Source organism: Etheostoma cragini, chromosome 7 (genome assembly GCF_013103735.1).
Source record: "Etheostoma cragini isolate CJK2018 chromosome 7, CSU_Ecrag_1.0, whole genome shotgun sequence".
Classification (NCBI taxonomy): Eukaryota; Metazoa; Chordata; class Actinopteri; order Perciformes; family Percidae; genus Etheostoma; species Etheostoma cragini.
The window spans coordinates 4,366,217-4,379,276 of NC_048413.1; the positions used below are offsets into that span (position 1 = coordinate 4,366,217).

The following is a 13,060-nucleotide window of genomic DNA, read 5'->3' on the forward strand; positions in this document are numbered from 1 at the left end:
TCCGCCTGTAAACAATGGAAGAAGACAAGTAGGACGAAGAAGAAAAAGCATTAGAAGTAATAACGGCATCATCTGTGGTATAGCACATAGACAGTTAAAGAATAGCATGACTTTCCAGTGAGCTGCTGTCTCTTTTACCGCCCCGAGGTAACTCAGGTATGCCTGTAGCTGTACCGTTAGCTGTAGCTACCGTTAGCCTCGGCTCGTTGCAACACTTGTGTTCAAACTACAGCTGAACTAGGAAGGGACGGAAGGCTAATACGTTAACTGCGCTCATTAACTAGTTCGTTGCAGAACGAATGCGCTCTACAGTCACTGTGGCGTTAAACACGGGTAGTGAATAACCCGTTCACGAAAACGACATATCTGCCCTTAAAGGCGATGTGAATAGACTCGGAGTAAGTCGAGTTGTCCTGCAACGTTAACGTCATTCCGTTGCTGTTAATGGCTGCGCATTGATGCTTGTTGCTACTAGTAACAATCTATGTAATATAATATGTTGTATTTTCCCCCAGAAGAAGGAGTTGGCCCCGGGTCACGTGATATTGAAAGATATGAAAAGCTTACAGAATTTGATTTGATAACTAATCCAGTACCGTCTTTAATAATAAGCACGTGTTGTGTACGTGGGGATGTGTTGTTCTTACATGCAGGGAGTGATGTGAACCTGTTGAGCAGTTCATGGATCCGAGCCCTGCAGGCCGAGCTTGGACTCTGGCGGGCTGGGGCGTTCATGGACCTGCTGGGGCATGCTGGCCTCAGTGGATGGAACAACACAGTGTTACCATGTAATTTCCCCTTTTGGGGATCATTGAAAGTATGTCTCTTTTGAGATCATCAGCTTTCAGAACCCATAAACCAACTCTTATGTTGTCAAAACTGTCTTTTTTTACCAAGTATTTTAACAAAAACCACAAACTTTGTAAATACAGGAAGCAGTTGGGATTTAAACATGACATGCATGGTATCCTAAAACCTATAAAGTCTAAGCTTTAAAACGACACACAGAATGGAAATACTAATGATTTAAACTATATATATATATATATATATATATATATATATATATATATATATATATATATATATATATATATATATATATATATATATATATATATATATATAATGCCTCAGGCTCAATTTTCCTGCTTCTAATCCTCCGTCTACAGAGGAGTTTCCAATAACTAACTAGTCTAATCCATTTTAGATATCATAATTCATTTGTCTGTCACTCAGTCATTTTGATTGTGTCTTTGTCTGCGTGCAGGATGGACCTGTCCCAGCGGCTGCAGGTGTGGCAGCAGCTGGCGGCCAGCTGTGGGCTGAGCACAGTGCAACAGGGCGTCCAGCAGCTGTGGAGGCTGCTGCTGCTCTGCCTTGTCTGCAGACTCTGCTTCAGACTGGGTAAGCTGACTCGTTGCCTACCAGCACAAGGATATTGTCTGTACTGAGATCATTTTCCTTGATTACGGCTCCACTGCTATCCAAAATTGCATTCGGATATTTCGCTGCTTTGTTAATTAAAGTGACAATGAAATATAACAAGAAACTAGTTGGTAGTTTTTCCATGTGTGTTGTGCTTGAATTTCTTAGGAGGAGTGTCCACTGTGAAGCATGTGGTGTCCATGCTGGCGGGGATGTGCGGCCTCTTCCTGTTCTTTGAGCAGCACATGCTGTGGGTGCTGCTGCTCAGTGCGCTGTGTTACCTGGCTCTGGTTCTCAGCCACCACTCCGGCAGCAGGGGTCTCTTCCTCTCGGCTCTCATCCTCATCTACCTGCTCGTTGGGTGAGAAAACGCCGCAAGGAACACGGAACCTGAAATTAATCATCAATCATTAATAAAAAGGGACAAAGTCAATTGTCGGCGTTCGTACAGTGGCATTGCTTGTTGAAATATTGCACAGTCTACAGACGTCTACGCTTCCTTTTGCAGTTTCACAATTTCCCCAGTAATTTTCCGCGGATACAGCATTGATTAATTTCATAAGTAGTTCTGCAAACCTCATTTCTGGTGTGGAATTCAAGTTGTAAAATTAGTTTTGTTCTTCTTCCTTTCAGAGAGTTGCATTTAATTGACATGGTGACCTGGCATAAAATAAGAGGTAAATATTCTATCTTTTGGTCTAAAAATACTGTCACAAAGTTTTGTTTAGTCATAGTTAGCTATTTTAATCTTGTTTTCTACAACACTGCAGTGTTCCCATAGCTATGCCTTTTGGTCTGGCATATTAGCAGGTTGTGTTTTAAGTTCAGAGTTTCTGCCAAATTGGTGGCTGTCTGCTGGACGGCTCTCCCTGCGGAGAGCTACACTACACATACACACCAACAGTACTAAATAATATCTGCTCTTCTCTCTCTCTCTCTCTCTCTCTCTCTCTCTCTCTCTCTCTCTCTCTCTCTCTCTCTCTCTGTCTGTGTGCGCGCGCGCCACACAGGCTCTCAGATGGTGGTGGCAATGAAGGCCATCTCTCTAGCCTTTGACCTTGACAGAGGCGCAGTGGGCAGCCTGCCCTCCCCAGCTGAGTTCCTCGGCTACGTTCTCTTTGTGGGCACAGTTGTCTTTGGCCCTTGGATTAGCTTCTCGAGGTATAAGAATGCCGTTGAGGGCAAGAAACTGGTGAGTAGTTGATTTTTTGTCTTCCTCCGTGTGCATGCTGTCGTTGCTGTGGCGCGCTGTGGTAATGAGGTGGTATGTTCGTCAGAGCTGGTTGTGGCTGCGCGGTTCCTCCCTCAGCCTCCTGAAGAGTCAGATCTGTCTGCTGGTCTCCACCTGCGTGGCCCCGTACCTCTTCCCTTTGGTAATCCCTATCCACGGAAACGCAGTCACACAGAAGTAAGACAAACTTTCATTTAAATCTTATGAAACTAAGGTATTTTTGCCAATACAACAGCTGCTACAATACGCTGGTTTGTGAACATACTGTCTGTCTTTCTTTCCCTGCTTCCAAGATACATTTGAGAAAGGTAAGGGTTGTTTTCACGGTTAGAATTAGAGTTAGAATGCTAGAAAGCACGTGGTCAACTTTTCTAAAGGTCAGTTTTAAGGTTCCCTGCCACACATATTTCATGACTTTGTTGTAATGTCTGAAGTTCTACCAAGGACTCTGTAACTTGGTTACCTGGGTTTCCTTTTTTCCAGCCATTCTAGCGTGGTATAGAAAGCCTGCAGGATGATTCATCTCCAGTTGTGCCAGTTTTTATTAATATTCAGCTAGATAAGCTGCTTGACTGGCTAACAGCTGTCCAATGAGAGCCTGGCTATCAGCAGTAGTAATGAGCTCAGGCAACATGACGTCCGACTGACCAGCTTTTGTGATTGGCCTGATTTCTCCTCCTCCTCTCTTTTCAGTGGCTAGAGCTGACCGAGGAGGTAGAATTTCACTTTCACATTCACCACATAACACTAACTAACACATATAGACCTAACATATTTCAAAAAAGGCATGTGGAAACGGTTTTGTGTGGCAGGGCACTTTTTAAGAGTACTGTGGTTGCAGTACTACGTGTATACACAGTACTGCACTTGTTACATTTCAGGTCTTTATTTGTGACAGGACAGTTTAGACATGAAAGGGGAGAGAGACGGGGAATGACATGCAGCAAAAGGCTACTGCGCCGAGGATTGCGCCTCTGTAAATTGGCATGCGCTCTACCAGGTGAGCTACCCAGGCGCCCTACGCACATCAAATTTTAGCCGTACATGCGCCGATGCGTGTAACGCTTCAGAGCAGCCAAATTTCACGCATTCACCATGAGACTCATGCATTTACCACTTTATACGCCTTCATGGCAAAAAAATCTGAAAGTCAAATTCTTGCCATAGAAGTCCGAATATGATAAAACTGTTTTTCGTAATAGTTTGAAAATTGATTGCTGCTCTAAATGGTCGTGCCTATGGGCGACCTCTCGCTGCCCCAGTAGAGTGTGCACTCCATGTAGGCTGAGTCCTTGGCGGTGGCCCCGGTTTGATTCTGACCCGCGACCCTTTGCTGCATGTTGCCCCGCTTCTCCCCCCCTCCCTTTCCTGTTTTTAAGCTGTCCTGTCATTTTGAAATGTCCTTGACCATTAGGGATCGTTATCATTTTGACTATTACAATTACAGTCAATCAGTTCAAATTTTGAGTTATTTTTATTTTACATAATTCTTAATATTTCCAGGGCAGTAATAGTGAAATCTGCAAAAGCAAAGTCACTATATGAACTCAATAATATCCCACTGGAAACAAATCTAAAATGTTAGTTAGGGCTGTGCATTTAATTGAATTTTGATCACCAAAATAGTATAATCGAGAAAAACATTATTTTGCCATGTTCTGTGTTGCAAGAACACTCTTATTTTGTATTGTGTTCTGAACGACGCACATCCACCGCTCCCGATGCCCTAAACTATGGCGAGTGGATTGTGCCAATTTAAAGGAGACCCTAGAGAAGGAGCAGGAGAAGGCTACCCTCCCTGTCACCTCCAAACTGTTAGGATTTCTTTACTGATGTATTAGGGATTGCAGACGAGAGACCAGTGGTTTTCTAATGGCGTATTATAGAACTGCAATACAAATGTTTGCCTACTAAAGACTAGACTAGGTATGTTGCCTTACAAACGTGTAAAACACACGCCTTCACTTTCTAAAGACGTTTGAACTATGGACGTCGTCATCAGTGTGACTTTTCCCCTAATATTGATAACTAAAGTTATATTGTCATTGTTTGGATTCCCATTCCTTAGCTGTGTAACATGTGATATCTGTAAAAGCTGAACCAACTCACAGTAGTAGAACAGATTGTTTTCTGATCCAAAGACTGTTTTGTAATTGTCTTAAAAAATCCAGATTTCCATATTGACCAAAATAATCATGATTCATTATTTTTTCTGTAATTGAGCAGCCCTAATGTCAATCAAATAAAAAATATTTTGGACATCAAAACACTGAGTGAAGTTTAGGATAAATGATGAACTGAGACACAATTCCGTCCTCTGTTTTCCCTGTGCTTTGGTTAAATAAAACCCTACTGTATAAAGATAGTTTCTGTAATTTGGTAGTTCTTATGACGCTGATGTTGGTTAAGATGTGATGAAAGTGTTGAGTTGGTTACCAAACTAAACATTATGTGTGTCTTTTACTTGTATGTGGTGTGCTGCACAGGTGGCTGCATGCTTATGAGAACGCAGTGTCCTTCCACTTCAGTAACTACTTTGTGGGTCACCTGAGTGAAGGCACCAGTATGCTGGCTGGAGCCGGCTTCACAGAGGAAAAAGAAAACATCAGATGGTAAGTTTAGCTGGGGGTGACAGAGGGCTGTACTACAACGCCAGATGAATGGGCTTAGCACGGTAGGTGGAGCCTAAAGCCAGTGTTTTCTATGTCAGGTGGCTCTCTTTTTTTACCTGGCTAGATTGGCATGGTAACTTATGCCGCACATCTAAGCTGCTCCTGAGACTATTGTTCAGTGTATCTGGTGGAAATCGCCTACAAAAAGTGTCTTTCACAAATCCACCTCTGTGGAAATAATGTCAATATTCTTGCAAAATCCCATGGAGCCAGGTGGCAGAAGTGTAAGAGGTTCTCTTTTGGGGGAGAGGGTATTTAGAGACATGGTTGAAGGGTGTTTTGTCCGTTTTTATATTGTTTAATAAATATACATTCATAAGAATAATTTATTTGTCATCATAAATAATTATAATGGATGAATATTACAAAATAAATTCAAAAAAGAAACATTTTTTGAAAGAGCCTTAAGAAAAGAAACCACTGAGTTATCTCTCAGTGAGGTTTCAAGTTTTGTTGAGCCGGCTAATCCAAAGACAGCCTGGCTCTTTGGAACTTGCTTCGTAGTGCACCCCTTTTGCTGTGTTTTTCTTTTTTTCGAGATTATGTGATGTTACGTGTGTAATGGTAATCATCATGCATAAAATGGAGAGGGTGAAAGGGGTTCACTGTGATGGCTTCCATTTTGTCCTTCATCCTTGTCTCAGCCTGTCCATTTCACTTTGTAACAGATGTTATAATGCTTGCCTAGCTGCTATCGTAGCACACCCTTATACTCTGCTCCTGACTGGCTAGTAGTCCTTACCTAGGTACTGTCAGAGCACGCCCTCATACTCTGCTTCTGACTTGCTAGTAGTCCTTACCTAGCTACTGTCAGGGTACGCCCTCAGACTCTGCTTCTGACTGGCTGGTAGTTCTTTCCTAGGGACTGTCAGGACACACCTTCATACTCTTTTTCTGACTGGCTAGTTGTCCTTACCTAGCTACTGCACATGTGCGACTCCTCACCAAGATGGAACAGAAGTGTGATGTCTCACTCTGTAGCTAAAACGGAGAGCTCAAAACACAGGGTTAAAAGAAGAGCTGCAGCAATGTGCAGTGCAAAAAATATATGGTGTTTCTTGAAAATTAAACCATGAAAACCTATTCTGATATAACCTAAATACAATTATAAAACCTGGAAATTAGCATAACATGAGTACTTAACATACTGCATTGTATTTTTTTCTATTCTCTAAATTCTGCAGGGATATGAGTGTGGTGAAGCCTCTCAGTGTGGAAATGCCTCGCTCCATGGTGCTGGTGGTGACGTCCTGGAACATCCCCATGTCCCGATGGCTGAAAACCTGTAAGTCCAACTCAGTCTGTTCAAAAATCCAGAGCTGGATCATTTGTCACATTAAAACAAATAAAACAAATTAAAATATAAAAATATATCTATAGTTATGTTGTGTTAAAAGTCTTCTGTTCTATCTTGTTCATCAGATGCCTTTAAAAACGCCATGAAACTGGGGACCTTTCCAGCCATCCTGGTGACGTACACAGCCAGCGCCCTACTGCATGTTAGTGAGATAATGCTTCTCTCCAGAGCCCTTCACAGTGTTGGTTCCATTTGAGGATACAGTTTGTCAGAGACAATTCTTCTGTTGTTGGAAGCACGTCTGCTTCCACTTTAGTATGGGGACACATGGTGACCTACAGTCTCTTGCCATCCATCTGTGGCCAAGCCATGTAGCGTGAACTGTTCCCTGATTGAAAAGCTGTGAATATTAAGGTTAACACAGGGTGGCCGCGGGTCCTTAAAAAGTCTTAAATCACGTTTCCTAAAAATAAGAGATTTGTAATTTTGCAGTATACAGGTAATACAGCAATTGTTGATAGCCGTCTAGAAACATAGTGAAATGCAAGTTCAGTGACAAATGGCTTGAAAACAACGAGTATTCTTGGTTATTGTCGGTGCCTGAAGAAGCTTAAGAAGCGAATTTTCAGGCACCGTTATGTGTCGGAAGATTTTCCAACTTGGGAAAATGGGGATCAGAGCGGTGGAATCGCACGTACAAAGCAAAAAACACAGACTACGTAAAGGCACGCCAGTAACCCGCCATAGCTAGTTTCTTCTCCACCGCTAGCAACAATGTCAATGCTACAACGCTAGATGTTATGAAGCCACAATTCATACAGGTCAAATGACGGGACTGAAGAAGTGTTCCAAGCAATGTTTCCAGATTCAAGGCTTGTACAGTCATTTACCTCTGGGAAAAGACAAGACCAGATACGTGGCTAAATTTGGATTGGCGACATATATCAAAAAATTGCTCATCAAATTTAACTTGTTTATACCTGTAGCCACCCTGTAACAAACAGGTAGCCCATCCAAAGTTCTACGGAACAAAACATGCTGGATAATAGGTCATCACTAGTTAAACTGAATGTGCTGTTTGTTTTCTTCAGGGTCTGAGCTTTCACCTGGGAGCTGTTCTGCTGTCTTTGGGCTTCATCACATATGTTGAACATGGTATGTAAAACATATCAGCTTGTACATAGAGCTCTCTCTCTCTCTCTCTCTCCCTCTCTCTCTCTCTCTCCAGATCCATGTCTTAAGAAGGTTTGTGTTCTCTGTTAACTCACTTTACATCCTCTTTGCTGTCTCTTCTCCCTCACACATGCTTACTCTAGCCCAACAGCGCTCACTGGCAGCCCCTTTCCTCATTCCCAAGGAAGGGAGCTCATTGCTTCGCCTGATTTTAGATCTCCGTGTGTTAAACAGACATCTTCAAAAATACACATTCAGGATGTTAACACACAAAGTGCTCTGATGTTAAATCCGCCCAGAGGATTGGTTTGTAACGATGCATCTTTCAGATGCATATTTCCACATTGCCATTTATCCTACACACAGGACATTTCTCAGGTTTCCATATCAGGACAGACCCTACGAATACCAATCGATCCCATTCGGGCTGTCATTAGCACCAAAGGTGTTCACCAGGTGTGTGGAGGTGGTGCTGTCTCCGTTGAGAAAACAGTGTTATCAGAATATTTCTGTACATAAACGACTATCTTGTCTGCGCCCACTCTCGGGAGCAGGCTGCCAGAGATTCCATTACGGTGATAACTCATCTCACGGATTTGGGGTTCAAACTGGGCGAAGAGCCGAGTAGAACCCACGCAATGTACGGAGTATTTGGGTGTCAAATAAACTCCCTCTCTTATTGCGTCACGCTATCGGAGGGGAGACTAGTGTCTCTGGGGCACTGCCATTCCCTTTTCCGGCTCAGTAAAGCCATGCCTTTCAGAATATGCCTGCGCCTGCTCGGCTTGATGGCGTCAGTAGTGTCTGTGGTACATTTGGGGCTGTTAATGATGAGAGATTTTCAGCGTTGGGTGGCAGCATTACACATGTGCCCACACAGTCACCTCAACCGAAGGGTGAAGAAAAACGCTGGCGTGCATAGCAGCCCTCCACCCGTGGAGAGACACGGTGACTCTCGCATCTGGTGTCCCGCTTGGGGCGGTGTCATCCAGGGTAACCATGACAATGGACACATCCCTGTCAGCATGGTGAGCAACGTTGTTGGGGATAACAGTAAATGGCACATGGAGCCGGAGGTTAGCCCAGGCTCACATAAATGTCTTGGAGCTTATGTCAGTGTTTCTGGCTCTGAAACATTTCCCGCACTTTCTCCCGGGTCCCTATGTTTTAGTGGAAAAAAACAATTCCACAGTGGTCGCATACATCAACCGCCAGGGCGGCACACGCTCACCGCAGGGTGATTTTTGTGGAGAAGCGTAAGACTGCTATCTTTTCGACCAACACACGTACCAGGCATTTTAAACCGGGGGGGCAAATCTCCTGTCACGAGGGAATTCTCTGTAAAGAGAGTGGACTCTCTACCCACAAGTGGTGAAACAAGTCTGGAGGAGATGCGGCCAGGCAACCGTAGATTTCTTCGCCTCGCAAGAAAACACACAGTGTCCGATGTTCTTCTCTCTGTCAGACGTAAATGCACCGCTGGGTTGGGATGCTCTAGATCATCTGTGGCCAAACGTGCTACTTTATGCATCTAGAGCCAGGGCCTCTCCCCATACGCAGAGACCTTCTCTCCCAAGCGGGCGGGAAAATTTCCCACCCGCACCGCGTAGTGCTCTGGGCTTGGCCCGTGAGAGGTGGAACCTGACTGCATCAGGCCTGCCAGAACAGGTCATTGACACCATTCAGAGCGCAAGGGCCGCGTCCACCTGCTGTCTTTATAGCAGAACCACCCCGCCTCCGTTCTGCTCTGGAATGGAGAGGCGGCATTACATGTTGTGCCCTGTCCGGGCCCTGCACATGTATGCGAACCGGATGGCTGTGTTCAGAAAAGTTGATCAGCTGTTCGTGTCCTGGGCAACACCCCACAAGGGTAAGCCATTGTCTCGCCAGAGGCTGTCCCACTGGATTGTTGAGGCCATATCATTGGCCTATGAGAGTAAATGTTTGCAGGCCCCTCGGGAGAGACAGACGTGGTGTCATTGGAGCTTCCATAGTTGGTCACGGCGAGGCAGTTCCTATAGTGAAACACCTCACTCTGTTATCAAAGAACCAGGGTTATGTTAAGTAACCTAAAGTTATATTGTTACATCTGTCTTAAATGTCCTTCTTTATAAGGGCATGTAATATGGATTAATAAGAATGTAATTTTGTGTTATTTATTGTTCTATTGATTTAATTTGTGGAGCAGAGTAAAATTGTCTATTTTTTTGCTTTTCAGCCCTGTGATCTAGTTACGCCACACCCACCCCAGTCTGGCAGCCAGTAAAAACTCACACGCTGAATTATGTCGTTACACAAGCCAGTCTGTTTCTCAACCTTGAATACTTTTTTCTTTCCTTCTTGCCCTCAGTTTTGAGAAAGAAGCTAGGCTGTGTGTTCAGTGCCTGTGTCCTGTCCAGGCCCTGCCCCTCTGACTGCAGCCACCAGCACAAGAAGGTACGGCGTTAGCTCTCCTCAGCTGTGTGAGCAGCACCATCAGTCCAGACAAATGGCGTTTGCAGTTATGGAAACACATGAGGCACTGGCAGTCAGCAAAGATTTTCAGGGCGTGTTATGTAACTCCTTAAGGTTTAAAAAGCTTAAAAAGACATTCTTGCAGCTCTTTGTGTTAATTATTTTTCCTTTGGTCCTGTAGGAGTATTGGGTGATGTTGCTGAACCTGGTTTTCAGCCTCCTGGCCATCTTCCACCTCACCTACCTGGGCTCCATGTTTGATCCTGGACTGGATGAACAGGAAGTAGAAGAGGTGAGAGCAACTTGAGGGCCGAGGTCCAAGAAAAAAATATATATTCAAATGCCATTTGAATGTCAAGAAGACACGGTGGCTCCAAAACAGTCAAAACGCTGAGTGTTGGAACGCTGGAAACCACTTGCCCTCAGCTGCTGCCATCTTTGCTATGGAGCAGCAGCTACATATGTAATTTATACATGGGCTTTTTCAAGAAGTATCACAGTATATATTTTGGCAGGCGACACTACCCTTTCAAATTTAAATGAGTACACAGTATACTACATGTAAGTGTACTGATGGCATATAAACCAGAGTGAGTTGATGTGATCCCATTCTCAGTGTGAGTATGAGACAGTTCTGCTGCTGGACCCTCCTGTACTTCACATTCGTCTTCCTTTTTTCATCCGACCGATTTTTAAGGCCAATACAAATATTTGGTTATTTAAAAATCTGATATTCTGATGTATCGGCTGATATATTTTTAAAAGAAATATCCAGAAATGTGTAGCAAAACACAGATGTCCTAACATTAGTTATCTGTAGTTATTTATGAGTTCACACTTAAATAATTAAGACAATAATTAGTTTTATTGTCACAACAGAACAGAGGAACATCAGAATATATTAAAGTTCTGATAATTAAAAAAGAATAGTATAAGAAAACATATATTTATACATATTTTTACATATATATATTTTTTTATCGGCCATCATAAATGCTGATACCGATAGTTTGGAAAATGCCTAAGATCCACCCGCCGATATATCGGTCTGGCTCTAATACATGTATGTAGTACATACAATATAGTTTAAAACCAAGGAATTCCAGTGTAGGAGAGGAAAGAAGGCCTCCTGCACACATCCCTACATGGGATTTGGTATTTTTTTTGCGTGGCGGCTGCGTGGGGTTTTCTCTGTCTTTACACACCAGATATGTGTCTGACGCGGCTCTGCTGCTGCAGCCTTGTCTGTACATATGTATGTTTCCCATTGACAAAATGAAACCATAGCAGTAGCGTACTACATGTTGAACTTACAGTGGTGTGAAAAAGTGTTTGCCCCCTTCCTCATTTCCTGTTCCTTTGCATGTTTGTCACACTTAAGTGTTTCGGAACATCAAACCAATTTAAACAATAGTCAAGGACAACACAAGTAAACACAAAATGCAATTTGTAAATGAAGGTGTTTATTATTAAAGGTGATAATCATGGCCCTCTGTGAAAAAGTGATTGCCCCCTAAACCTAATAACTGGTTGGGCCACCCTTAGCAGCAACAACTGCAACCAAGCGTTTGCAATAACATGCAATGAGGCTTTTACAGCGTCCTGGAGGAAATTTGGCCCACTCATCTTTGCAGAAGTGTCCTAATTCAGTTACATTAGAGGGTTTTCGAGCATGAACGGCCTTGTTGAGGTCATACCACAACATCTCAATAGGATTCAGGTCAGGACTTTGGCTAGGCCACTCCAAAGTCTTCATTTTGTTTTTCTTCAGCCATTCGGTGGTGGACTTGCTGGTGTGTTTAGGATCATTGTCCTGCTGCAGAACCCAAGTTCGTTTCAGCTTGAGTACACGAACAGATGGTCGGACATTCTCCTTAAGGATCTCTTGGTAGACAGCAGAATTCATAGTTCCTTTTATCACGGCAAGTCTTCCAGGTCCCAAAGCAGCAAAACAGCCCCAGACCATCACACTACCACCACCATATTTTACTGTTGGTATAATGTTCTTTTTATGAAATGCAGTGTTCCTTCTACGCCAGATATACTTGGACACACACCTTTCAAAGAGTTCCACTTTTGTCTCATCGGTCCACAGAATGTTGTCCCAAAAGTCTTGGGGATCATCAAGATGTGTTGTGGAGAAATTGAGACGAGCTTTGATGTTCTTTTTGCTCAGCGGTGGTTTTCTCCTTGGAACTCTGCCATGCAGGCCATTTTTGCCCAGTCTTTTCCTGATGGTGGAGGCATGAACGCTGACCTTAACTGAGTCAAGTGAGGCCTGCAGTTCTTTGGACGTTGTTGTGGGGTCTTGTGTGACCTCTTGGATGAGTCGTCGCTGCGCTCTTGGGGTCATTTTGGGCGGCCGGCCACTCCTGGGAAGGTTCACCACTGTTCCATGTCTTCGCCATTTGTGGGTAATGGCTCTCACTGTGATTCGCTGGATTCCCAAAGCTTTGGAAATGGCTTTATAACCCTTTCCAGACTGATAGCTCTCAATTACTTTCTTTCTCAATTGTTCCTGAATTTCGTTGGGTCTCGGCATGATGTGTAGCTTTTAAGGATCTTCTGGTGGACCTTACTGTGTCAAGCAGCTCCTATTTAAGTGATGCCTTGATTGTGAACAGGTGTGGCAATAATCAGGCCTGGGTGTGGCTAGAGAAATTGAACTCAGGTGTGGACAACCACAGTTATAGTGGGCGTTTCTCAATACCAAGTAAGCAAAGAACAGACTTGTGTTCTTGGGGAGACCGTACTTGCTGGCTGTACCTGGAAGACTGTACTCGCGAGTTCAGAAGCACACAAAAC

The 13,060-nt window shown here is 43.7% G+C and overlaps 1 protein-coding gene across 1 annotated transcript in view; it reads left to right on the plus strand.

The window, feature by feature from the left end:
- LOC117948144 (protein-serine O-palmitoleoyltransferase porcupine-like) overlaps nt 1-13,060 on the plus strand; it is a 15,048-nt gene continuing 1,988 nt past the window's right edge. Inside the window, exons 1-12 of the mRNA XM_034877648.1 lie at nt 1-147; nt 1,271-1,407; nt 1,597-1,789; nt 2,062-2,105; nt 2,439-2,620; nt 2,706-2,836; nt 5,146-5,271; nt 6,516-6,616; nt 6,754-6,830; nt 7,720-7,783; nt 10,152-10,237; nt 10,437-10,547. Coding sequence (XP_034733539.1) covers nt 1,272-1,407; nt 1,597-1,789; nt 2,062-2,105; nt 2,439-2,620; nt 2,706-2,836; nt 5,146-5,271; nt 6,516-6,616; nt 6,754-6,830; nt 7,720-7,783; nt 10,152-10,237; nt 10,437-10,547 — 1,251 coding nt within the window. The 5' untranslated portion in view covers nt 1-147; nt 1,271. The remainder of the gene's footprint in view (nt 148-1,270; nt 1,408-1,596; nt 1,790-2,061; nt 2,106-2,438; nt 2,621-2,705; nt 2,837-5,145; nt 5,272-6,515; nt 6,617-6,753; nt 6,831-7,719; nt 7,784-10,151; nt 10,238-10,436; nt 10,548-13,060) is intronic.